General features: G+C 40.3%; 1 protein-coding gene and 1 long non-coding RNA gene across 4 annotated transcripts in view; one reads left to right on the top strand and one right to left on the bottom strand.

The window, feature by feature from the left end:
• The window catches only part of LOC119030205 (myosin light chain 4-like), a 451755-nt gene that overhangs the window by 199518 nt on the left and 225415 nt on the right, over window positions 1-26822 (top strand). For all 3 annotated transcript variants that reach the window (XM_037117622.1, XM_037117621.1, XM_037117623.1), the window contains exon 2: window positions 5183-5370. In XM_037117622.1, coding sequence (XP_036973517.1) covers window positions 5183-5370 — 188 coding nt within the window. The remainder of the gene's footprint in view (window positions 1-5182; window positions 5371-26822) is intronic.
• On the bottom strand, window positions 11082-15426 carry LOC119030208. Its single transcript, XR_005078205.1, has 3 exons — window positions 15050-15426; window positions 12246-12295; window positions 11082-11363 (listed from the first exon to the last, which is right to left on the bottom strand). It is a non-coding gene; the product is annotated as an uncharacterized LOC119030208 (long non-coding RNA).

The following is a 26822-nucleotide window of genomic DNA, read 5'->3' as shown; positions in this document are numbered from 1 at the left end:
TGTTTTTTTTCTTAACTCATTCCCTAACTAATAGAAAATGATAGAGGTGCTACCAAAATGTCGATGATTGAAATCATCTGTTTAAGTTTGAATCATTGCACTTCTTTTCAGCTGCATCACTGTAGACGGAGCAACGCTGGATAACAGCACAGCTATTAGTCAACCTTTTCCGTTCCTCTTGTTGAGTCTTGTCTCAAAATGACCTGACCACAAAGCCAAGCGAAATGGAAATAGAGAAGAGTGATGAAATTGGAATGCTGCAGCATGCTCCTTTGTGTTTTCTGCTTCGCTACCACACTGAACGTTAGCAAAGTCAGTTTAACCATTGACTCATACAGTAAAGAAAGCATTCATGACTCACCAAGGAAGCACAACTAGGAGAGATATTTGAAATGAGCACGCGTTCAGCAGGAGTTTTTGAGGATGTCATTTATTGTTCCATTGAACTTATACTTTCAAGTTCAATCACGGCAGATTACATGCCGGACACTTTACATTCATGCTTGTCTGGCAGCAGACACCCATCATCAAAAGGTCATCATGAATTTTTTGTCGATTCCTTCATTTAGTACATCAGTCTACTTCAGCTCATTTCTGTGCAGGCTGATAATGACGCGTGTTGCGTTCACCAAAACACAAGACTGGACGTGGCTGGTTGAAAGCAACAAAAGGGGAGCTCCAATAACAAAGCTGGAGTCCGAGCACAGCAATCCAAAAAAACAGAATGCAAGAAACACACACAAAAAAAAGGTGAGGGCAAAAAAAACAAAAACACAGAAGCAGGCAGGGGCACATTGAGGAACTAAAGAAATACAAAAGAAAAAATAAAAGAAAGCACTGGGAACAGAGAAAGGAACACAAGGAACAAGGGGACTGAGGTGGGAAATACATAAACAGACAAACTTACAAAGAGAGCCAGGAAGATGGGGACTTAAATACACAGGGACGGATAACTGATTGAACACAGGTGACGAGGGAACACGGCGAGAAAACACAAGAGAGACGGAAATCACATGGACCAGACACACAGGAGGATAATCAGGGACAGGTGAAAGTAATCAGGGGAAGGGAAAACAACGCAACATGACACATGAGGGTAAATAAAAAAGGAAAAAATAACCACGGTAGTTGTGACCAGCGAGGTATTGTCCTGTTTATACTTTGAATTTTGTCCGTTTCTCTGTAGCAGTGTAGGTGATTATTTCCCTGACATATCTGTTTGCTTAAAGCTCTTCCCTCTACTGTTCAGCAGATGAAACGCAACACTGAGAAGTTGTTGGAAAATGGCTACTGCTGAGAGCTGTACCATCATCAATGGCTGCTTGCTAGGTGGAACATGAATTTTAATTAATCGTTCTGCATAGGAAATGTTCAGCAGGAATGCAAAGCGTACACCATATTTTAAGTTTGGAGTCCAAACGGTGTGCCCAGCTGCGTTCTTCCTTATAGATTCAGAAACATTGATGATTTGGCAAAGGCATTCTCCCACCTTTTTTAAATGATGTCACAATTGTTAACATCAGTGGATGTTTGTTGCAGGACCCCGGAGTGGACAACCAGATTGTAACAGGTTTTAATGAACTTGAACAACAGTAGTGCAGTGTAGAGGTTGCAGTCGCTGGCTCGGGATCACACTCGGAGTAGACGCAGGCTGTGGGTCTAGCTGGTGTAGTAGCGGGTGTTTAACTCAGTTGTGGTAGGGTAAGAGACAAGATACTGGTGGGGGGAAGACACTGAAGGTCCAAGGTGTAGTTGAAGCTGGTGACGGGGGTGAGTTGAGGCTGGGTGTCTTGTGGAGACAAGGCTCAGAGGTAACCCACGCTGGAGAGGTGGCCGAGAATCGAGGTAAAGTCAGGGGAGGAAAATAAATACAAGGGTTGTCGAAAAGACACGAGCAATCCCCTCGGTGGAGTCAAAGCCAGTCTGGCAACAAGAGCGGAGCAGACCAGGGGTGTTTAAGCTGGAGTTGCTGATTAGATGCGTTGCAGGTGTGTGAGATGGGAGCTCCAGCCCTCCAGGAAAACCAAGCTCAGCCGCTGAAACACACAGGCAAAGTAAACCCACACAGCAACTCCAAATCATGACAACAACATCTTTGCTGTAATGTCCACGGAGCTTCACAGTGCTGATAGCGCAAAAGGAAAAGACACGTGCCTTCAAGTGAGCCGTTATACCCGGTAAGGATCCAAGAATCACTATGTGTCACCCTAGTCTGTGATCAATACACTTAATGGAGATATTTTTTTTTTTCCCTTGGTCTATGAACTGTTCACTGTAGTGTTCCTTTGGGTCGTCCTTGACACTGCATCCACTGACACCCTTGCTGGGAGCATGCCGGCTTTGGTCACACACATACAGTAGACACGTGCACTCACAGCCATGCGCATATACACATTAATAATGTTCCTCCTAATGAATTACAAGCAGACCTTGAGGGCATACACCTATATCCCAGTAACGTCTGGCTAGGTGCCCAATGACAAGCCTCATAGCACAAAAGACAAGGACACACACACACACACACACACACACACACACACACACACACACACACACGCTCAATCCTTTTGTCTTTAAATAGCATGCTTACCGAGCTTCCTCATCTACATAACAATTGCACAAAGGTAGGCAACAGCGGTAGAAACTGTATTACTGTCCGTCCATCTTGCATGTGATTTTCTTTTGTTACTGCAACAAACCGTCTCTCCGTTTCTCACACGAGGATCACTTTTAATTTGGATCAAAACTTAAGTGTCAGTGTCGTGCATAATCAGAGTTATTTAAAGCCGTCTTAAATGCACACCAAGTTGTGAGCTAAGTTCCAAGGTAAAATTTGACAGGGGCCTGATGAGCTGTGTTTAAAACAGTAACAGATGGCGGCAGGCGCCTCACCGTCGGCCCCAGCAGACAAAGACTTTGGCGCTCGTCAAGGTGAAAGGTCGAGCACTGTGTCAGCCCCCGGATTAAACATAAAGAGTTGAATAGCCAGCAGTTATGGCATTTAAGAATTTCACACTCCACAAAATTTTATCATAAGCTGCGGTCAGCAAAAGTGTAGAACACTTCACAATGACTGTGCGCGAGGGAGGGCGCTTCAAGTTTACTCTCACAGGGTGTATCGCTAGATTTAACTGAATGCAGACTCGTGTCTTAATGCTGAAATAATCAACAATTTGAAAATATTCAGAAAATGATTGATTAATCATATAGTCAAACAAGCACCATCCCCCTCGAAAGCAGCTGCTGTCACAGGGTGGGGACATTTTTTGTCTACTAACAGAGAGACCTGCATTTTATAGAAGTTGTAAATGTAATGTCTTTGACTTTGGGACTGTTTGGGAGACAATTTGGAGACACCACCGTGGATGGGACTTGGTGCCGTTATTTTAACATTTTACTGCCTAATTAATTAATTAATTAAAGCACTATCATAAGTAATGTTGACGGTACACTGATTTGCGCTAAGGTGAATGGTGTCTGTTTCAATCTCTCCCGTTCACTTCTGCTTGCACTATGTAACTTGGGTTGGCGGGTAGGCTCTCCCCGGGATGGTGTTTCACGCTTTATGGCACCATATCACACACCACCGGCTGTGTCGCTGACTCTGGATCATATCTTACAGGGAAAATGTTTTCTGGTATTCCCTCTGATGTCTTCTGGCTGCCCCGCCTCAACTCTGTGTGACAGAGTTTTCCTGATTGGCGAATAGCTTTGCTTGTCGCTAAGCTGGGGTTAGCTGGTCATCTGATATAATGTAACATCTGCTAATTCAGTTACAGAAACCTGGGATTTCTTCTTACGACAGTAAAAAAAATCATCAGCCTAAGGAAAATAAATGTTCAGCATGTTCCCATATTGAAGTAATCTTGCCCATATTAAAGTAATGTTGCCTACTTGTTGTGATATGAAGCCTATATAGCTTACCTAATGAGTTCTCTCTGGTTGGTCAGCGTGCTCCCACTTTGCAGCTGAGAGGCCACGGCACTGTTGAGCATGGCTCACATAACCCTCCCCCGCTGTCCATGTCCTCTGACCCAGAGTCAGTGGGTTAATAACCAGCTGCACCGAAAGCCATTTGTCATTTGCTACCTGCCGCTGATAGGGGATGTCAGCAGATGTCTATGGCCTTGTCACCCAGCCACATGACAAATACAGTATCGAGCCTCGCAATCTGAGGCTCCCTGAGGCTTCTCAGTACTCCTCTACTGAGCAACCACTCCCACTTGATAGCATTAGATTCTTGTGCTGTGATCCACATCGAGATAAACTAGCGGTCCCACTGCTTTTTTTTCCATCTCCCTTCGCCCCTCGCCCCATAAATTGCAATTGGGTTTTGTTTTTTTCTTTTTTGCACATTTTCGCTCTCTCCTTTTTCTTTTAAATGTTTGCAGCTTTCCTTTGATGTTTGATTCTTACTGCCAGCGCTGGCCTGGAGCTAATGGTTTTATATTGGTAGAAAATGTAGGCCGATTTATGGAGATAATAGGGGGAGACTGAATTGCGAGCCAGCATTTCTACAACCGCTTTGGACACGTGAACTTAATCGAGTTTCATGAATCCACCGTCTGTCCAATTGTGGACTTTTTGTGTCCATGTCTTCTTGCCAGACAGAAGAGAGGAGCGTAGATAAATGGATCATTAGCAGAAAAATAAGTCTTTCCCCATCCGTGACTTGCTTTGTCAATAATTGAAGCGCTGTATTGATTGCTATGGCTGGAACATTTGTGATGGTTTTCACTTATGAATTTAGAATTTAGACAAATCTCTGACTAAGGGTGAAAAAAGCTTGTCAACATAAGGCTTTCATCAGAGCAGCTAAGCATTTGCAGTAGCTTGGCAGTGATTCTTAACCTGGTGCACAAATGCATAACATTATGACAGCCTAAGATGTGTGTCCAGCTATTCAAGAGTTCAAGGCCTCTCGCTGCAGCACGGTGTTGTTTTTTTTTTTTTTTTTTGCAGGAGCACTGCACTTGAATACAAATGCATAGCCCGACAGTCAGATGTGATCTCTGGTCTACATCTTCTGTTTTTTTGTTGTTTTTTTTCCTCTTAAAATATGCACATAACAAGGTGTGGGAAAGTGTGCACTTCATACACAGTTTAGACGCATTTTTCTCAGGGATTACATGTTGATCTCACAAACTGTTTCTCTTTTTTCCCCTCTCTTTGTGCTCTGCAGAGATGTCAGGTACGGGCGAAGACATCTCTCAGGTGCACTGGAAGCAGCAGTGGCTGGAAAATGGGACACTATATTTCCACGTGTCCATGACTGAGTCGGAGCTCTTGGCCCAGACGACGCAGCCCACAGCCCGGGAGCCTGCCCATGTCCTCCATGAACACATGCATCTGCTGCACATCTCAGTAATGGTAAGTTATTAACACCTGAACCTAGGAAACGTGGTTGTGGATGTACCTGGAAGCACGTGTGAATACATGGCAAATGTGTATAGGAATGATGATGTTCTTTTTGTGAGTAAGTTTGACGGCTTTTGCTTGGTCTTTCGCTGTATAACGTGTGGCTACACTGAGCATCGTGACTGCAGTTTGACACAAAAAGCAAGAAGTATCATATATTGCAGTGTCTCAGCCGGATAGTGTGGAACATTTCCAGATCTTCACCGTTGGGTGGTTGTCAGATGGATTTTTTTTGTTGAGATTACTTGAGGTCACACTAGAAAGTGGCACAGCAAATGCAATCCATGATTCTCGCTGACAGAAGGGATACTCACGTCACTGCTGTTCTGTAAATGTAAAGTGGCATTTACTCCCTGCCGGCATTTTTTTGTTGTCGGGGTTGTAGATAGTTCAAGAGGAAATAACCAAAGCCTTGTGTTTGTACCCCTGGACCCCTGTCTCATGACCCCAATCTATACCTTTTTTGAAGCGCAGTCCGCTTCGGTAGCTTTATCCGTTTTTGGTCCCACTGGCTTCCCGTTTCCCAAAGGTCGACACTTTCAAGACGACTCGCTATTGGTGAACAGCGTGAAATAGTGCATCAACGTTGACTCTATGTTGAACATGTTTGAAAAAAAATGTCCACGTGTTTACTTTCCCTTCGCAAACAAATCAACTAGTGAGAGCATTTCCAGTGAAACGAATGGATTGCACCCCACAGTACTGCCATTCGAAATGGTGGCATGACCAGGCCTTTCCCGCTGATGTCGGCCTTTAAAGTGGCATTCCACAACTTATAGCAGGCAAACCTGATGACCAGTCTGTTAGAGTTTAATGTTCTGATGCTCTTGTTAATCTTATTTTGTTGTTACATACTTTGTGTTAAGACCCCTTGGTGTGATAAAATACACTTTAAATAAGCATGGACTCACTTATTAGGGAGCAGCTGATACTGGTGGCAGTTATTAATGATCAAGGAGACTGAAAACAAGTATTTGGAACCGATATACATAAGAATCTGTGTCGTGGGCGGGACGTACAGGTAGAGAGAGAATGCTGCATCAAAATGAAAGGATTGCATTTTCAGATTATTTTATGAGCACCAATACCGATAATCAGAAAAGGACTCTATGCTGTCCAGATGATCCATATGTCATGTTCTCTCACAGTGTTTGGCCACCCATCTGATCAAAGGCTTTTTTTACAGGAAGCCTTGGAGCTACTTGTACTGATGCAGTGACTCAGAAAATACAGACTTTTCAGACAAGAAGTCTGGCTTTGGAGGTCATGATCTTCAAATGTCACACCAGTCTGGTGAAGGCAGCGCTCCAGCTAACATATTGATGTGCCTCTTGGTATATAACAGTAGTTCTTGCTGATGGGATGCTGTGAGGAGAGTCAGTATTTTTCAAAGCAAGCAATTACTAACTGTTAGCAGGTGGAGTAGAAAGCTGGTCAGGCAGTGATCAGTGGGGACGCTGGGTCTCGACCATCCTCTTTCTCTGCTTGCATGTCAAAAAAAAAAAAAAAAAAAAGGAGAAGTATTTGGTAACGTCACCTCACCTTTTCGGTTGTCAAATATCGCACCTCTTCTTGTTGTCTTATTGTGAATACTCCTGGCTGTGTTCTTACAGCTCTCTCCTCCTCTCCTGGTCTGTTTCTCGTCACTTCACCCCTCAACTTTCTCCCCGAATTCCAACTTCTCAGTCGTCAAGTGTCAGGCTTCACACCTATTCTGTTGCCGACTGACTTTTCCTGCCTCACCTCTACCTAGCACATCCCACTACCTTGTCTATTTCTGTCTCCTCGTTTCTATCCACCTCCGTGTTCTTTCGAACCCTCTCGGCACTCCGGCTTGCAGCCCCACCTTCCCCTCTCACATCCTCAAAACAGTTTTGGTGACACTTTATTTGAAGGGTTGTGGAAGACACTGTCATTGGTATGCAGAAGAAATATACAAAGATGACTTGAAAATTACAAACGAAAACCACCCTTGTTTCTAAGGTTTTATTTTCTATTTTTTGGTTTGTATCTCTTTCAAAAGTGACACTGAAGTTTGAAATCTGAACTAGCATGCTAACCAGCTAGCCACAGTTCGTTCCCAGTTGGAAGCTTCCTAGCAGTGTTATTAACAGTCCATCTGTCCTCCAAGCTCCCGGTGTGGACCGCTAGTTGCAGGCTAACTGAGCTAATTAGCTCATGGCAGCTAGCTAGAACTCTTTCTATGCTGCTATGCTGGTTTGAGTATTTAATCAACTAGTCATCAGTTCTTATACATCGCACCAGGGTTGTAATTTTGTCATTTTAGGGGCAAGGCCATTTGGCCTTCACTTCACTTACCAATATCAAGTTATTGTTAAATTAGAAAACATTTTTTTAAAGTACATCTTTCAAAGGAATTGCTACTTGAAAGCAATTATGTATTAAATCTTACATAAATACATCAATATCAAGTTAATAGTACATTGAAAAACTCTTCTTACAAAAGAATTAAAAAGAAGAAGAAGAATTAAAGTGTGTGTGTGAGTGAGTGAGTGAGTGAGTGTGAGAGAGAGAGAGAGAGAGAGAGAGAGAGAGAGAGCGAGAGAGAGAATGTGAGAGAGTGAGAAAGGAGACTGAGTGAGTGAGTGGATGATAACTGGACAAGTTATCCAGAATTTAATTTGGTCAACTAGTTGCTATTAGTTATTTTGAGTGGCAAGAAAGGGCTAAATTAATTCACAGCCTCAGGCAGTAACTGACAGCTAGCTCTAGCTGCCGACTTTTTTTCCCCATGAGGAGAGATTCTATCATAACTAGCACTAGCTCGCTAGCTATTGCTAGTGAATTAACATGACACAGACAAGTGTAGCACTAACATCAGCAAGATGTTTTTTGATTACAAATTGGTTAATAATCCTACCAAATAGTGCTTCTTAAACATAGATTTTTAGTTCAACCTAACACCACATAATTCCGTCATGTAGGCTGTAATATCAAAATTGCTTACCAGGAAAAATACTAACTACAGTCACAGTTTTAGCTATCCTTTTTTCCCCTGAGGAGATGTTTGTTATCCTAAGTAGCTAGCTTGCCAGTTCAGCATGACACAGACAAGTGTGTCGTTAGCCAGTTGGTTTTAGATAACAAAATGGTAAATACCGATAAATTCCAGTCAGATCCTACCACACAAGTCAGTTTCGTATCATATCAAAACCGGCTAAGCTCGCTTGCTTACCTGTGCTGAAAGTGTCATTCTTCCATTTTGACATATTGAGAGGCTGAGGCTTTCCCGTGAGATCATTGATGTGATGATGAGACTCCACCTGCGCGAACCACAAACTCACTGAAATTCTTTTCTGGAACAGAGACTGCTGTGCACTTGCATGGCTGTAATTCAAGGCAAGCCCACTACGCTGCACTGGCGCTTTTTGCATGGAACTTGGACAGAGCCAGGGGCACAAAGGCCATTGTGGCCGTATGATGATTTTTTTCATGGGCATCAAAGCCAATGTGTGGGGCAACGGCGGCCATGGCTGTCGTGAAATTCCCACCCTGTATTTTGACAAATTTACTCTCAATTTCATCCGACACACTGTCATGAAATCAATTAGGCCTGCCAAGAAGTGGTTGTAACAGGCTGTGTACATGATGTCAAAGCGTCTAAACAGAGAATCGCGGGCAGATGAACAACTTTTCACTGAAAGCGACGAGACAAAAACAAAAGGCAACGCTAATTATTCTAAATTTTCAGCTGAACCTAGGTTCATCTCTATTTTCATGATTCATGGACACACCTTCAGATGAATGAATGCACCTGCACCACTTCCATTTTCATTCTTTTACAACCTGTTTACTTCCATTCTCAACCCCATGACCCTCCTTTCACTGCTCTTGCAGGTTTTGTGAGAAACATTACGTTCAAATTAATAATCTTTTCTATGAATGTATTACCTGGTATGAATTGTGTTAATTCCACTGGCAATGGCATTTTTTTGGATACACCTTTTTTTTTCACAGTGGACCTGCGACTTGATTGCTTTTTGTGAATGTCTAAATGTCCTCAGTGAAAAAAAAGCCTATTAATTTTAATTTGCGAACAGTCTGTGCAAATTTCTTTCGAATTAAAAAATATTTCCATAATTCATAGCTTCCAAACAGTCACTCACACTCATGTCTGCCCCCTACATGCTAGAACCCTTTAACTGGTCTAGAATGCAGCACCAAGTTTACAAAGGAAAAAACTGAATGAAGCTTTGTTTTTCAACACTGACACACTATGACATGAATATAATTTTAATTTAGTGGTAAACAACATCTTTCCCCCCCTTGTTGGTGTTGCAAAGTGAAATGGATAGTTCCTGTTTTCTTTAGAGTCGCAACTAACAGCACTTCAGGACAAACCATAAGTTTATTCATTCATTTGGTTTATAATGGAAACGTGGAGGCAGATAGAAATGGTGACAGGCTGCCAGCCTCACGGAACCAGCCAGTCAGCTTCCATTTTCCTGGGAGGCTTCGTGGTGGCAGGCAGAGTTGCGTGGTGAAAGTGAGGTTTGAAGAGAAGGCAATCTAAATGCCGATGGTGTTATTATTCCATGGCCATCACATTGTGCAACCAACATTCACATCTTAATGATACATGAAAGCGAAAAACTTGATGGTGGCCAATTTAATTAACTGCTATTGCACTTAAACAGTGGGCTCTTAAACATGGTGCTAAGCTTTCAATATCAAGGTTTTTACTTAATCATACCTTTATATATTTTTTTTCTTTATATTTGTATTACCTTTGATTTATTTATTTATTTTTTACTGTGTATTCCCTTACTTAACCTGGACTTATATTTATATACCCCTATCTATATCTATAAATCTCATCTATAGATCAACTGTGTGGAAGACATGCAGTCTCCATTATCTCTCAGTTTTTACTTCGATGCTGACTGATTTTATGCTGGTTGAATCCATTGTATTTCATTTATTTTAACTATTTTTGTAGATATTTATATTCTAATATATTTCTACAGTGTGTTACTGTTTTATTGTTTCCATGTTCTTCCTTTTTTTCTCTTGAAATTGCTTCTTTTGTTTTCATTCCAAAGACATAAAACTTAACTGAGACTCGACACTGAGATAAACCCAAACCTCTGGCCTCTCACAAACCTCTCACAGACCAGATTGATTTTTACTTTGTTGTGTTTGCTACCAGATTGCTTCACTGTTATATTATTATATTTACAGTAATAAATAAAAATTATTGCTGCCTTCTCCCTTCCATGCTTGCGTCTCACTGTCCTCAGCTCTAAATTCTCTCATGTCTTCATAATTGGACATGTCTGTCTCTGTTCTGGTCCTAACGCTCTCATCTTCAATCCGTGTATTTGATAAAAGACACCTCAGTCTCTTTGTGTTTCAGCTAGTAGAACAAAAACGGGACTGGTCCACAAGCCACCTTCAAGATTCCAACAAAGTACCACTCCAGTTATGTTCCTGCATGAACATGACAGGCTCAAGAAGCGACCAACTGTGTATCACATTCAAAACTTCATTTTCATGGAATACTCCTCCTTCATCATTTTGAACACAATACTTTTTCATTCAAGTGGTCATTAACTATTGATTCTAGTGACTTTAACCATAGTTCTACACGTTCCTGCACAATGACGGTATGACCACATTTGTAGGGAGCTGGCTTTATTTTATCTAGACAGAAGTGTATAAAATGTAAAGGAGGAGGGGAAACAGAGGGGAAGCATATCGAGATAGTTTGAACGGGACAGAAGGTGTGCTGGTTTGGCCTCGTGGCCCCGAGGTGTCTCGTGGCTCTTTGAATGAACATCACAACGTCTGATGCTGTCAGTTCTGGCCCAGACTGAAGTGTGAGCACTCTATTCTTCTGGCATTGAGCTGTCAGTTTCTCACTCACTCAAGCAATCATTTTGCTAACTCTCCCCGCTTTTGGCTGTCCTTCCCCTTCACCGTCTCTGTCACATGGAACAGTCACATCATTTTTAACACACACACACACACACACACACACACACACACACACACACACACAGATATAGTATAAAATTGATATATATATATATATATATATATATATATATATATATATATATATATATATATATATATATATATATATATATATATATATATATATATATATATATATACACACACATATATAGACACACCACTGTGTGTATGTATGTAATGTATGTATGTACATGCACACACACTGTATACATATTTGACGATTTGACATCTGTTACAGTGTAAGAAATGTTACAGCGTATGTGTATTTCAGGGATGCCACAATATCAGATTTTCATTGACCGACTGACAATTAATGTTGCTCTCAGTCAAATTCATCTGTATTTCTTTAGCATTTTTTTTTTCTTTTTTTTTTTCTTTTCCTCAAGGGCCAAGGTGTCAGGGCTTGCAACAACACAAGTGAAGTTGACATTTGGAAGCAACACATCAGTCTTGACAATGAATGCACTGTAGATTTGACATGTTTATTCCCAAAAAGGAAGCGTTTCTTACACACATTCCACGGCCATCCTCTGTCCTTGCAATTTAATTTTCAAATGCCTAAATCAAGGCCTTTACTGCGAAGTTGTTTTTGTGAAAGTTCAAATGACAAACACTGTTTCTTTTTTATTATTTTCAAATTGCTTGAAATTAAATATGTCTCTTTTAGTACTAAAACATTACACAGTCCCGTCTATTCTAAATGTTTAGCAGTTGGTTGTGATGCATGATATTCTTGACAGTGTGGATGCTGCAGTGACAATTATAATTGCCTAAATTTAGATTTAATTCCCCACAATCCGTTCATCATAAGTTATCACACATACCTTGCATCTTGAAGCTTTATATCCCTTTTCAAGGCTCCTTCTTGACACATCTGTTTTTTGACAGTTAGGAAGTGAGTTTTAATTAACAGCTTTTGTATGATACATTTACCAGCTTCATAAACTGCCTTTGAAAGAAAAAGAACACATGGGAGTTCAGCTGATTGTATTAGTCCACATAGGCACTTACTATCTGTCGCTTGCAGTTTAATGGTTTGATTGTGAGACGTGTTCAAGAGTTATGACACCTAAGAGCGAGGCATGTTATTTTACATTTTGGTTGATAATTACATCTAGCGATGGTAATGTGGGCTCGTTTCTTTTAATTCCGCACATAGTCTGCACAGGCTTGCACTAAAATACGTCTCAATGAAGGCATGCACGCGCAGGCACCTGCATAACGTGTTTCCTGAGTTTCGATTATTTCCCTATTAATGTCGTAAATATTGCATTTCTGAGTTCAAATTTCATTTCCAGAACTACCCAGTGCACCTAGATAATAGAAATAAATACAAATTTTGTGCCAGTTTAACGATATTTTACAAATCAAGAAGTGACTCTAGGCTTACAGAGTAATGTCACCGTCTGCCCTTGACCAAATTACCCTTGTCTTCTTGGAATGGCTCACTTTATGCAGTGGTCTGTGATGGAGTCGTGCCTCCTTCGTAATCTAACCTAGCAATATTGTACCAAGATTTTGCTGACTTTTAGCCCTACAACATGTACTGCTCCCTGCCTCAAGGCTTTCATCTGAAAGGGTTGATTTGCATTGTGTCAACACAATGATCCTACTCGCTCTTTAGAAACTATTGGAAGGACTTTTATTTTGTTGTCTCTGGCTGTTTGCCAAGCCGCTTTTAGTCTGCGCTCTGCCCCTTTTTGATTTGTACCTTTTGAGGGATGTTCTGGCAGCAGCCGAGCTGTAATTGTAAATCATTGGAAAGGAAGTATTCTATATTTCAGTATCAGCAAAGTACTTCATTGCAGCTCACCGCCGTCTGTCACTGTCTCACCGCGGCCTCAGAGTCGGTGTCGATAAGTACAACGTAGTACTTGTGCTGCTATCTTTTCTTCATCATTCATTTGCAAAAATGGGAACATTAGAGGCCCGTGTTCTAGGAAATATGAAACCTAGACTCTCAGACACACTCCCGCAGAGTAATAAATCTATTACTATCGGAGGTAAAGATGATTGATAGAGTTTAAACCATTTCAGAAAGAACTTTTTACAGCTCTGTCGAAAGAATGAGAGGTATAAAAAAGAAAAAAAAAAGGAAAAGGAAATAATGTGATTCATGGAATTATTAACATCTAACACCAGACACTTTGCCTCCAGAAAGGAGTCACAGCGGTGGTTTGATCAGACCTCTGAGATGTACTGAAGCGGCCCTTAAACAAAGCCCCATCCCACAGCTAAGACAGATCACAGAAAAAAAAAGCAATTTTCTCCTCTCAGCGCAACCTCTACACCAGAAACCATCCATGATGCACAATGCAAGATGCAATGAAGAAAGTTTTTTTTTTTTTTTTTTTTTGTGGGGCGGGGGGGGGGATTATAGGTGAGATATAATTGCATTCCATTCTCATCAGTACTGGGAATGATATAATGTGAAGGGAATTTGAATATGGAGTTCAGAAGGGAAACTGCAATCAGTCATATTGTGCGTGTGGTACTGTGGAGAATTCCTCAAACAAATGGCATGTTTGAGTTCACAGGGAGGACAGGTAGTATTTTACCAAAATGAGATGCAATAAAGGCTGGCATTTCAGAGCCTTTCATATGCCACGTTACTGAACATAATCATCCATTGCCTGGGAACTGAGTGTCAGTAGGACAACAGAAAATGGAAATTAGACATGTTTCACTGACTATCTGGACATAATGCTGAATAAACCAGTTAGCCAGCCGCCACAACAAAAACAAATGACTGAAAAATGAATAGAAAACATTTTGTTTTTAATCCTGTCTGACTCATTTTTTTTTTTTTTTTTATAATTGAGCATATGCCCAGGGTTGATTTAATATTCCCAAACTCACACAATGTGAGAAGGGGGACTACTATTCTTATCTCTGTCCTGATAGATATGCATGAAGATACAGTGCACCCTACACGGTTGAAATGGCGTCCTTATAATTAAGCAGTCACCGGTGATATATGATCATCAGTGCGATGGGTCATCGTGGCATTTGAGGTGATTGTGGCTCCTGTGGAATCAGGGGCTACTGAAAATTAATTTTCACCATGCGCCGGCACAGGCAGGCACAGTGCTGCTGCGGGTGAGGACAATTTTTCAATTATTACATTAAAGTCCAAGTGAGTTACTCTTTAATTGCTTCAAGCTTTAATTGTTTCAGTCACCTTTTCGGTTTGGATAATTTTACACATGCGTGTTATTGTGCCATGAATGCAAAATCAGTGCTAATTAAAATTACTGGTTGCTAGCAGCTTAAGAGGCAGACATGAAGCTTCTAGAATTACAAATTATGAGATGGGTGATTTGCTGAAGGAGCTAATTGTTCTTCTGTGCCAATAATAAAGGTCCTCTGCGTCATCACCGCTGAACGTGTATCCCCTAAATTAAAATTCCTACATCACATGAATGTTTTAATATCAAGTCTCAGGTTTAACGTGCTTATTTGCCAGCTTTTTAAGCATTTAAACCACAAGAAAAAGTAATTGGTCTGATGAATATTGAGAGGAACATTCTTGTGTGTGTTGTCCTTCTCTTCAAACACAGATCGGATCAAATGTAATCAACATTGTGATGTGTGTATCAGATTTAGAGAAAAATGGCAGTCCACCCACCAGCATAAATGTTGCAATGTGCGTTTCTGATAAACAGCCTGATTTAAGCCAGTGGTTCGTTATCAGTCTTCAGCAGAGCTTCACGATGAGCTGATCGTTTGAATCAGGCGTGCTGGGGCAGGGAAACATCTTTGGTCACGTTAACGTGATGTAGGTCTCGCTAAAAATGGAAAATATGTTACTTAGCATTTTGAAAAAAAGTGCTGCATTCAGACAAGATCCTTTTGATGATGATCCCCATGTATATGCCTCATCGGAAACGACTGAAAATGCTCTTGTGTGCATGCCAGGCCAGTAGTTGGCAGTGTGACTAGGCACAAACACCAAACACAGCTCAGTGGTCTGCCATTGTTCTCTTACTTGTGCATGGCTATTTAACTGAGAACGTAAAATGCATGCGCAGCTGTGACATCACAGTTTTCACTGGAACTATGTAGATCAAGTTCACACGGTGACAGTAGCTCTAGAATTTTAAAAGGATTACATTCTGGAATCCAGTTTTTAAAAGTTTGTGTTTTCGGGCACCTGAAAATGCCATTGACATTTGGGCAAACGGCAACGATAATCTACCGTTTTGTTTGTTTGTTTGTTTGTTTTTTTTGTTTTTTGTTGATTTTCAACTCATATAAGTCTTTTTAAGCTATTTCTGTTGATGACTATTTACAAACTCTCAATACACACTGAGCTTTATACCATTATGCTGTGGCCACTAAAGGGGGGAAACACACATAAGGATTTTATAAATCTGAAGAGTTTTTTTTATCAGTAGAGCCCCCACGCATGAAGATTAAAGGTCAGCTTTGATCGTACTGTTTGTGGTGTGCGCACGTTGCGTCTCACATCACATTTCACGGAGTAGTGACTCAGGAGTCGTCGGCTATCCCCCCCTCCGAAGATTTTTTGTCATAAATCTTGAACAAGTTTAACATTTACGATTGTCGGCCACGACCGGTTTCCGAGCAAATTATCGGAACAAATTAACTCTTGACACACCACAGACCAGAGGATAATCGTATAGGATAATCTTATAAGACAGAAGATAATCTTCCGTGGTCAGGAAGTGGTAAAATCGGAGCAAAATCAGCCCGATTATCGTTATATGTGTACCCTCAGTATGAGACAGTATGATCTCCAGCAAACTTCCTCAAATGCCTGTCATGAATGGATGATGTCAGCAGCAGTGCCACAGTGGTTTTAGCTCAAATGTTTTTAGTTTAGTTGAGTTCCGTGCAGATAGAGGTTTTCACTTACTTTTCCACTATAACTGTCCTTCAGTGTCTGCAGCCTCTGCACAAATAACAAAAGCTTTTGAAATGAAATTAGTGCGGTTCTCTGCAGACTGCTCTGCTTTCTTTATTTTTACACAACATGGCAACAGCACAACCAGCTTTAAACGCAACATTGAGATATTATTGCCTTATGAAAGGTGTTATTACAAACAGTCGCTCTTTTTCATATTCAGAAGACACAGAGCAACATTTTTTTTTATATTGTACATAGTATTTTATAGTGTCTGTATTTGCCCCTGTATTGATTGTATTTGTATTTGAATGTACCCACTGCTACGATAACCTAACTTACCTTTGGGGATTGATAAAGTTATCTATCTATCTATCTATCTATCTATCTATCTATCTATCTATCTATCATTTGAAATAGTGAGACCCAAAGAATATCATTCTGATATTTACTCTCCTTTATGCTCTGTTTTGGTCTCATTAATAGGCTTGTTAATACTTTTCGGGGCTGGGCAGGTAGCGTATCGTGAATTTTAGGGCGTTTTAACTAATGAAACAACCATGTTACTCAAGTATGGTGGAAACAAAGCTGATGAGAGCAGTGAGACTGAGTCGTAACAGTGTGGTTGTGGACCGTGAAACCAAAATTGGTGAGCTGAAAAAAAAAAAAAAAAAAAAGCTGAAATGTTCAAATAGCTGAAGGGAACAGCCAAGTCGTGTGAAAACCATTTTTCATGTAAAATGGTTGGTTGTTTGGCATTACATAACCCAGAATAGATAATATGTAGCAGTCATATACATCAACAGAAGAAAGGATGCTCTGCTCTGACGTTATGATGGAAAATACAACCCCAACACTGAAGTGGGCTGTGTGAAAAGACGAGTGTCGGCTGAATGCAAATGTCAGTGATCTTAGCTTATATCTCACTTGCATTCTAAAAGACAAACATGTTTTTTTTATTCAGTAATTTGAATTTGAAAGTATTCATAATCGTTCTTTTTCCATTGGAATCGTAATCAGCACTGTAAAGCGTTCGCATGTCAAGTAGAGAGCACTCTCGAAAAGAAAATTGTGTATCGTGTGCTTTTTGATTTAATTTTCTCTTTGAGAATACTCTGTGCGCTGCATTAATTGAGAGCAGAGCATCTATAGTATTCTCTGAGCTTCTGCATCATCAGAATCTTTCCACTGGTGATCACCTAATTAGTGTAATGTTTATTGTGCTCCTTTGGGTTTTATATTCATCGGGTTTTTTAATGTGTCTTTAACAGGCTAACTTTACCATTTTACTGTGAGAAGCTGTTAATTTCTTCTGAATATGGTTTCTCCTGCATTATTTTGAGGATACCCAAGTCATAACATGATTTAAAAATTCATTTGTGGTCCCGTTTGTAAGACTACAGTGGAAAGTTTTAATGACTCCCTGGTGAGTGTGGCCTTCAGCTTTCTGCTCTCTGTCTGCACAAGCCAATCAGACATCAACCCACAGCTGCCACCTAATTAATCTGGGTATTTGAATGACTTTGACCTAGTCAGATTTGGACATCAGATTTTTCTTTTCTTCTAATACATTATGACATGTTGACAAAAATTGTCAAGAGACAATAGAAAGAAAAAGCAAACTGAAAATACATAGTATTCTGTTATTATTATTATTATTATTATTATTATTATTACTACAAACATGCTTGGCTTATTTATAAAAAAATAAATAAATAGTGTCTTAAACAATTATTGGAAACAAGTAATGTTAGTGCCATCAGAGACTACATGAGAATTGCAGAGTTTGTTCTCTCACAGTTTGATTATTTAAATACAATGTTATATGTATAATTTGTGGTATAATTGAGGCCGTTTCAGTGAAAAACAAACTCTCTGAAGTATAACTCTTGTTTCCTGGTGAATAAAAACCTGTGGTTTACCCACTGACCCAGACTTAAAGTGATGCCTGAAGTCTACAACACGTTGCCACTGCAGCGCAGCAGCATGTCATATGACACTTATCATTTGATGCCCCCGGCATCCATCAGTCATGCTCCTGCATGGTTTCAAATAAAACATGGATTGGTGGTCCTGAGTGTGTTATTTCACTTGATTTCTCACCCGAAAAGAACAATCTCACCACAGGTTGTCTTTTTTTAGAAACATATATATATATTTTACATCATAAAACCTTGACTGTAGGCTGTTTGGATTTTTTTAAACTCTTTTACTCCACAGCAAGCTTCCCCTTGTCAGTTGTGACAGCCAAATATCTGAAGAGATAGACATCCCATCAGTGGTCCCAACAAAGATGTCAAGATACAGTTGCCGAAATGTGCCAAATCAAGGGAGCGTGTCTGTTTCAGACACATGCAAAGTAAAGGTTTGGAAAGTTCTAGGGCAGAGTGACCGTCAAACATTGTGTCAGGGCACAGCCAGAATATATTTGTTCATTCAAAACTTACAAACTAACAAACTAACAAAGGACCACTTTGAAATGAATGCAATGTCCTGAAAATAAATGGTGAGTTTAATATTAAAAGATTAAAAAAATATTCCTTTCAAAGGAATTTTTCCCCCTCAAACCCATTTTCGTTAATTCAGTGTCAGCTTTCATGAGCGTAGGGGCACTATGTTTCCACCATGGTCTAACACACGTCATCGAGCTAAGGACAAGAAGTGTGGCATGGTGTCTTGCCCAACACATCAGACACAGACCAAGTCTTACCTTTTGATTCCAGTGGGCACCTCTCTGTTAACTGGTGTGTGTGACGCTAGTTTGTCCTTTCCTCCTGTTTGAAGTGTGTTTATTGTTAGTATTTCAGCCTCGTTTTTTTTGTGCCGCAGATCTTTAGTCTGCACTGGGTGTTTAATTTTGAAAATTGACCGGCTGTACTATGCTGATTCAGTATCTTTGCCAATTGATGCGGCTGCGCTCCACTTCCCTCAAAATCAGACTCGTATTCTCTCCAGAGCAGAACGGAGAGCCACTACTTGGACGCTGATAAAACTTGCTGTGGCGCCGCCAGTGGAAACACGAGTATTGTCTAGAAACCCCAGCGATCGGCTCCGGCGACTGTATCAAAATCTCATCTTAATCCATGCAGCTGTCCGCACCAGCTTTGTGCAGGCTTGCACTGAGCCCTGTCTCACGCTCTGTCTCGCGGGCATAAATGCGACCTGACACATTAATTTATGCTTTCAAGTGTATTTTATTACCTAACACACACATGGAAATGAGAGGTTAGTGCCCAATTAAAGGCCTGGGATAAATATATTTATCTACGTTTTGCAACCTAGGTGGAGCAGAGTGTGCTGCTGTTAGTTATCACAGACTCTCACTTCACTTTTGCCCAGCAGCTGGGAAGCAAGGCCTTGGAACTTCTTGGGGAGGAGCTGCAGTGTTTATTCATGGGCAAACTGTTTACTGCTTCACTGCCAGCCTTTTTCTCATGCTCTGATCACCAGCATTGTTTTCCCTGAATGCAGTCATTGTCTTGCTCTCTTTTACTTTATCACTTGACCACACGCTCGCTACAAGCAACACTACTCTTGTAAAATCATGCAATGATGCATCAGTTTTGATGAGAGAAATATACAAGGAGTCTTAGTCGGTGAAAGATTTTGGCTCAAGTATTGGGCTTGGAAGACTTGGCCGTATTGGCATTGAACCAATACGGCACCATAGACTGGCAGACATGGAGCTGTCAGAATCATCTTCGGCTATTTAACAGCTGCAGTCTGCCGAGACAAGTGCACAGCGCTGTTCCAAAGTTCACTCTCCATTTAAGAGACATTTTAATCCGTGACAACCTTACAATATCCCGGGCCTTCAGCTTTTTCCTTCAAGCTCTTCGACTAACCCATTGAATGCTGCCAGGGGGAGCAGCCCTGAGCTTCCTCTGATGATGAATTTCTTGCCTTCAGTCCTGAGGGCTTATTTATTAGTTTAAGGAGGGGTTCCCCAGTGTTCTCTGCACCCCTTCTGACAATTGAGGTCTTCTCAAAGTCAACCTAGTCATTCTACACATAAGCATTCTCTGCTGCATACAGTGTTTCAGTGATCTACAACTGCTGATGAGTAATAATTCCTCAAGTTAAAGTTTTGTTGGGACTTTTCTTTAGAATAGATGTGTCTCTCGTCAGTTTCACTAGCACTTGAGCTAGCAGATACATTGTGCTCCAGTATAAGCTATGAGCTACACTGCACACATGTTGCATTGCAATACATGCACTAGATCGCTCCAACAATCAATTGGAGATAAGATAGACATATTTTGGCAGAGATGAACACATGATGACGTCTGTAATAACTATTGATGATAGCTCCGAGAGGTTCAACAGCACGCTACGTGTTTTCATGTTCTTTTATGTCCGTCTATGCCACTGTTCTGGCATCCTTGCATGTTGTTTATTATATACAATCCATGATGAACACAGATGTTCAACAACAGCTCACCACATGCATGCTTAATAGAGAAGATATCCCTTCTAATAATACCCCTCCAGACATCAGAGTCATTAATGTTGCCATTTATGTTTTCTAGTGCTACTATAGATTTCTAAGAGGGGTCCCTGTCAAGTGGCTTACCATTCTCCAGTAAGTCGATGTGCTTCATCCTGCCATTAGGTACTCGGTTAAAAGAAACAGTTGGCGTTCTTCCCTCTCTTCTGCAACATGCAGTCTCATTGGAGTGACCCTCTTATCCACTGGGACTCCCTAAATGTGCCTAGTTGCAGGAGTGGGCCTTGGTGTTCCTATTCTGGGCATGGTTCTCATCGGTTCTTGATGGAAGTCATCGGGGTCTTTCTGAAAGACTCTTTGTCCTTTTAACCGGAACAGTTTTACCTTGCATGCCCCCGTTAAGGTGAGCACTGGGGTAAGGCAAGAGCTTACCTTGCAACTAGAACAGAGAATTCAAATGTCAAGAGAGATGGTTTTTACTTCGCATACGTGATTTTTTTGCCATTCTGGGTTTCTTATTCTAGACCACCCCCCCCACCCCCGTCCCACTCAATTACCATTATTTTAAACATATCGTTTTAAATGATATAATGACATGCTTTGGAACAACTTGTGCTAATTTGTTTATTAGTATCCGGTCTCTCCTACATATGCCTCACGGTGGTTTGGTCCACTACACCAACCCGAACCTCTGCACACATTAGCAGTCAGTATGAGTAGTCTGTGGAGCAGTCTCTGGGTGCGTGTTAGTGATGGTGGCTGACCTCTAGTAGGTATCTACTTCTCAAAAGTTAAGATGAAATAAAAGATGCGTCAACATTTTTATTGACTTCCACCACTCAATAGAGCAGAACACCATCACTGTTATAACTAGACAGCATTTTGTTCAGTCCATTACCTCACAGTTGAATCTTGTGGGTCGTCAAGGCCCAAACCCTAAAGTTATTTACCTCTCAATTATCAGTTTAACAGTAGTCATCAGCATTTCTGCTACATACATTATATACAGCAGTACTTTTGGCAGCACTTTTGCGCTACCCTTCAGGAACTGCTCTTGATTACCCAGTACAGGGGGATTAATCCAACATGGCCTACTACAGCAGGGCATGGTACTCTCTGCAGAGGGATGGAAACAGTATATTCTACAGTTTATCGGCACAAAGGAGACAACAGAGCAAATAGTAAGCAACATAAATGTATTCGCATTAAATTAAAAACAGGGCATGCCAGGCTGCCTGCGAGGGATCGAATTCTCATCAACAACAGTTAAACGTACCCATCAATAGGGACTACAGATGAACACAATCATTTCTTGATATCTTAAAGATGTCAAATGTGAAGGTCTCGTTTAAACAAACCAGCCTTTAACAACACACACACACACACACACACACACATACATACATGGGCGTTGTACTCCACTTATCAACAAAAATAGGATAGGCTGATCATTAGGGATCCAGTCCTCATCAACACTGCTCACATAGTACAGTGCAGTGTTAACAGTGAATGATACAGTTATTTGAGAATAGTCATTATTTCCCTGTAGCTCACACCCTGATGTTGACTGCTTTTGTATCAGACAATCGTTTTAGTTTTCACCTTCCCCCTTGTCCATCAAGTCAATAATAGACCTGCCTCACCGCCTTGCTAATTGTTCTTAACCAGAGCCATTAGTGCTATGACATACTGTTGAAGATGACACTCTCGATTTAATTAGGAAACAAGGAACACGGTGTTCCATAATTGTCTCCTTATAACTTCTATGTCTGCGGCACAGTTCAGTTATCATGTTCTTGAATAACCAGCGTTCATCCTCTGGATTTATCACCATCTTGCAAATTATGTGGAATCTCTTGCAAATGTCTGAAATTCAGCCAGGAATAAATGCTGGTTCCTCAGAAAATTCTGATTAGTGCAACCTTCATTTTGAACAATTTCTATACATGCAGGTATCTTCCCATCACACCAAGCATGGACATGAGGCCAGTAGTACACTTGGGGCAAGTGTAAAATATCTAATTTCCTTTCATTAGCCCATAAGGAGGGCATGAGCCTTGTTACAGACCATTATTTACTGTAATCTTCAACAGCAAGTGACACCATATGCGATAGCCTACAGTAGGTCAAGATTTTCTCGATGTGCTTTCTTCAGGCCTGGCTCTGGCTGTTATTTGTATCCATAGGAGAGAGAATGGTATAAGCAGCTTTTCACGGAAGCTTCCTGGCATGGTTCCCACATGTTCTTATTCATGGCTGCTCTGCTCCCAGATTTTAGCAGGGCACTAAACACATGGTCAGGTGCTGAGGTGCTGCTTCGAGTACTGCGCCACTGTCATCATGGCTTGGGTCCAGGCTTTGGTTGTGACATGAATGTGGCAGAGAAGGGCTGTTTTATTTTGTTTTTGGCTTTATATATATATATATATATATATATATATATATATATATATATATATATATATATATATATATATATATATATATATATATATATATACTCTTTTACTTAATTTCTTGACATACATACATACATACATACATACATACATACATACACATACACACATATTACAATACATTCAGAGAAATTCCTGTCAGATGAAGAATCATACAGCTGTTTGATATTCGGTATTGGGATAGGTATCTGTTATGGTAGCAGATATTTCTGCCAAAGCCTCCTGCAAAGAGGCAACAATTTTTGGTATCACAAGTAAACCGATGCATTTGTTTTCTCAGTAACTAACACTATAACATAATAGGTTACTTTTTAATTGCAGTGATCTTGCAGTGTAGCAAGTTACTTTCAGTAGTAACACTACCCTACAATGGGCTCAGCCTGATTCTAGTGGCAAAACATGGCTGACATTGTATCCTTGGTTGTGCATATTCAGCTGTCCTCAACTGCAATCCGCTGACAGACAATGTACTCCACAGTATGAGCTTCTTGGCTTTTCTTGTTGTGTTGTTAAAGTGAAACTCTCGCCAAAATGCAACCTAGGCATTTTTTTTGTGTGAATGTATACGAGTCAAACCTTTGTGTAAAAACACAATTACGATGAAAGAGGCACCTTTAAGATTTGCCGTATTTTTTGTTTTCGGGTCAAGCTCATTTTCCCCGTGCAAGGGGCACTTTTACGATAGCATCAAAATCACTATTTTTAAGACACTAAGAAGGCTCGACACAACATGAAACTTTGCTCGTAGTATTACCAGGGTCTCTACACATGAACACAAGCATTGAGAACATTGTTTGTGTACACAGTTTAATAAAAAGAGAGTTTTTGGACAACTCACGTTGTGGGTGGAGGCCTCTGCACTCCAGCATGATTACTTTGGTCCGCTCACCTCTTTCAGACTTTAAACAGTCATGTTGTTCCATCCAGTCTATCCATTTTGTGAACCGCTCGTGTGAATGGTCACAGGGGGCAGGAGCTTCACACATCAACCCCTGGAGAGTTAGCCAATTTTTTTCACTGAGCTGACATCCAAAGACAGACAAACACAAATTGTACACACATTCATGCCTATGGGCAATCCAAGTTCCCAACTATCGTTTGCATGCGGACACTGGAAACAGAAAGTCTAGATGGATTGGCCTTATGTGCTCAGTTAATTTAGACCTTTGACTTTCTCAAGTTGAATTGTATTTAGATGGAATTCGCTGGTTAAAAACATGTAAGACTGCTTCAGTACAGCAGCTCACAGCCACCTTAAACATTCATACTGTGCTACTGTGTGTTTGGGGGAGTTTTTGAGTTGCATATGTGCGGAGGTAATTAACCCTATATCCACGAACTGCATCAAGTAAAATTAATGTACTAGATTTGTGTGTATGTCCATATTTATATATGTATAAATGTGTATTGTACTTATATTGTGTTACGATAGTTCTCTTAACAATTCAATTTCAAATCTCTATTCAGAGAACATCCCCAGACACACTGATGTTTCAGCCTATACGCAATCTGGCCGTACCTCCTCCACACTCACAGCACGTGCACGCTTGAAAACACAGAGCATTGTAATAGAGCACTTGTTTGGCCGGGCAAGTGTCATGACCAAAGCAAATTAGCTCTCCTCAGGCCTCTGGTCGCTCTGCAAGTCAAAGAGGGAGGATACTATTAATAGAGACAGAACTCAGGTAGAAGTAGCTGCATCTCCTGAGCTTTGTTTTTTTCCCCCCCCCCCCTTTCTTCTTTTTCTTTTTTTTCCTTTTCCCTTTTTCTTCTGCCCATTCACTCCCCTCCTCTCTGTTGCCTGGGTAACAGTTACCGATGGAGACCAGGAGTTCGGGGAACAAAAGAAAAAGTCTGGTGCTGAAGGGAGAGGATTATTGAATAACTGTGTTCATGCATGCGCTTTTGACTGTGTGTGTGTGTGTGTGTGTGTGTGTGTAGATGCTAGATTGACATGACTGCATATGGTCGTTCCAGAGAGCTAATGGGCACAAAGGCAATGATTTGTGGTGTAAAGTGTGTTATGGGGATGTAGACTGTTTATAAAATATTATATCCATGTTGGTGCAGAATTTACTGGGAAGATGAAACAATTCGCGGAAAGTGTAGATTTGAGCACCATTAGGCGTAACAATCACTGAGGCTGTTTCTTAATACTTAGCAAAAGTTATGCAACAGAATGTGAAAAAATGAATGTCAAGGATGTCAGTGTTTTGTGGTGCAGAGTTATTGACTGATGTTATAATAAGTGACTAACCCCTGGCCCAATTAGCTTGTTCACAGCTAACTGAGCTAACAGCAGCTACAGCAGTTAGTGGTTGTTCTACTGATATGCTGCCCCCCTTAGTTTGGAGAATTTATTCCAGTGGTAGATACATATGTATATACAGTGGAACCCCGGCTTACGAAGACCCCATTTAACGAAAAATTCAAGTTACGAAGGCACTTGACGGCAATATTTCTGCCCGTGGTACGGCAAAATGCCCGCGTAACGAAATCCCACAAATACAGGAACATTCACGTTAATTTCAAATTTGCCGCGACCGAAATTTAAAAAAAAATTATAAAATAGAAAATTAAAAAAGAATTATAAGTTTAAAAAAATATCATTGCACAGTGTACGTACGTACATTAATTAACGTAAATGTAAGTTTTAGTTTTAATGTTTAGAATTAAATTCCATATTGTTATGTACATGTACACGTACGTATGTATGCATGCATACGTATGCTTTCTTCAGCCTCTGCCACCTCCGCCACCTCCTCCTCCACCAAGAACTTCGTCTTAAGCCAGCATCGCCTCACTCAAAAGGTACATACATAATTTATTTTATTGATATTTATTAATACATTTATCATTTATAAATTATTTTCGTCATTTCAGATTTTAATTTGGAATATTCTTGGTGGTTTTTTTTTTCAAATATTAAGTCATATTTGTAGAAGAAATACACAACTGGTAGGGGGCCTGGAACAAATTAGGCTATTTATAGGGAAAAAGGTGCTTTGACTTATGAAAATTTTGACTTACGAAAGACCCTCTGGAACGAAAAAATATATATAAACATATATATATATATATATATATATATATATATATATATATATATATATATATATATATATATATATGTGTATATATATATATATATATATATATATATATATATATATTTTTTTTTTTTTTTTTTTTTTTTTATTTTTTTTTACAAATTGCCACTTTATACTGATCTGAAACTGACTTCTTATTCATAATAAGATATACATTGTTTCTATATTGTGATACTCTTGCAATGTGATAATTATCTCTCTTTTTGTCGCAGTTTTGTTTGATATTAAACTGGTATGTTCACAGCTCAGCTCTTGGAACAGTTCTGGAGAGGGAGCCAGGGGAATAGCTATTTACATCATATTTTGCAAATAATTTGTTTGTAAATGTTTTTTTTTTTTTTTTTAGTGCACTTATGTGGTTGAAACCATTTAAGTGTTCTTGGGGTTCGAAACAAGGGGACACTCAAGGCGGCAGTTGAGTGTGTTCCGTGGAGATGCTTCTTATAAAAGAGATGTTTACTGTTGGGAATTAGGCCGTCCTCACTGCATATCTCATTAACCTCTACGAACTTGAAAGA

This window comes from Acanthopagrus latus, chromosome 12 (assembly GCF_904848185.1).
Source record: "Acanthopagrus latus isolate v.2019 chromosome 12, fAcaLat1.1, whole genome shotgun sequence".
Classification (NCBI taxonomy): domain Eukaryota; kingdom Metazoa; phylum Chordata; class Actinopteri; order Spariformes; family Sparidae; genus Acanthopagrus; species Acanthopagrus latus.
The sequence above is the reverse complement of the archived record's forward strand: the minus strand, read 5'-3'. Positions and strand labels throughout refer to the sequence as shown.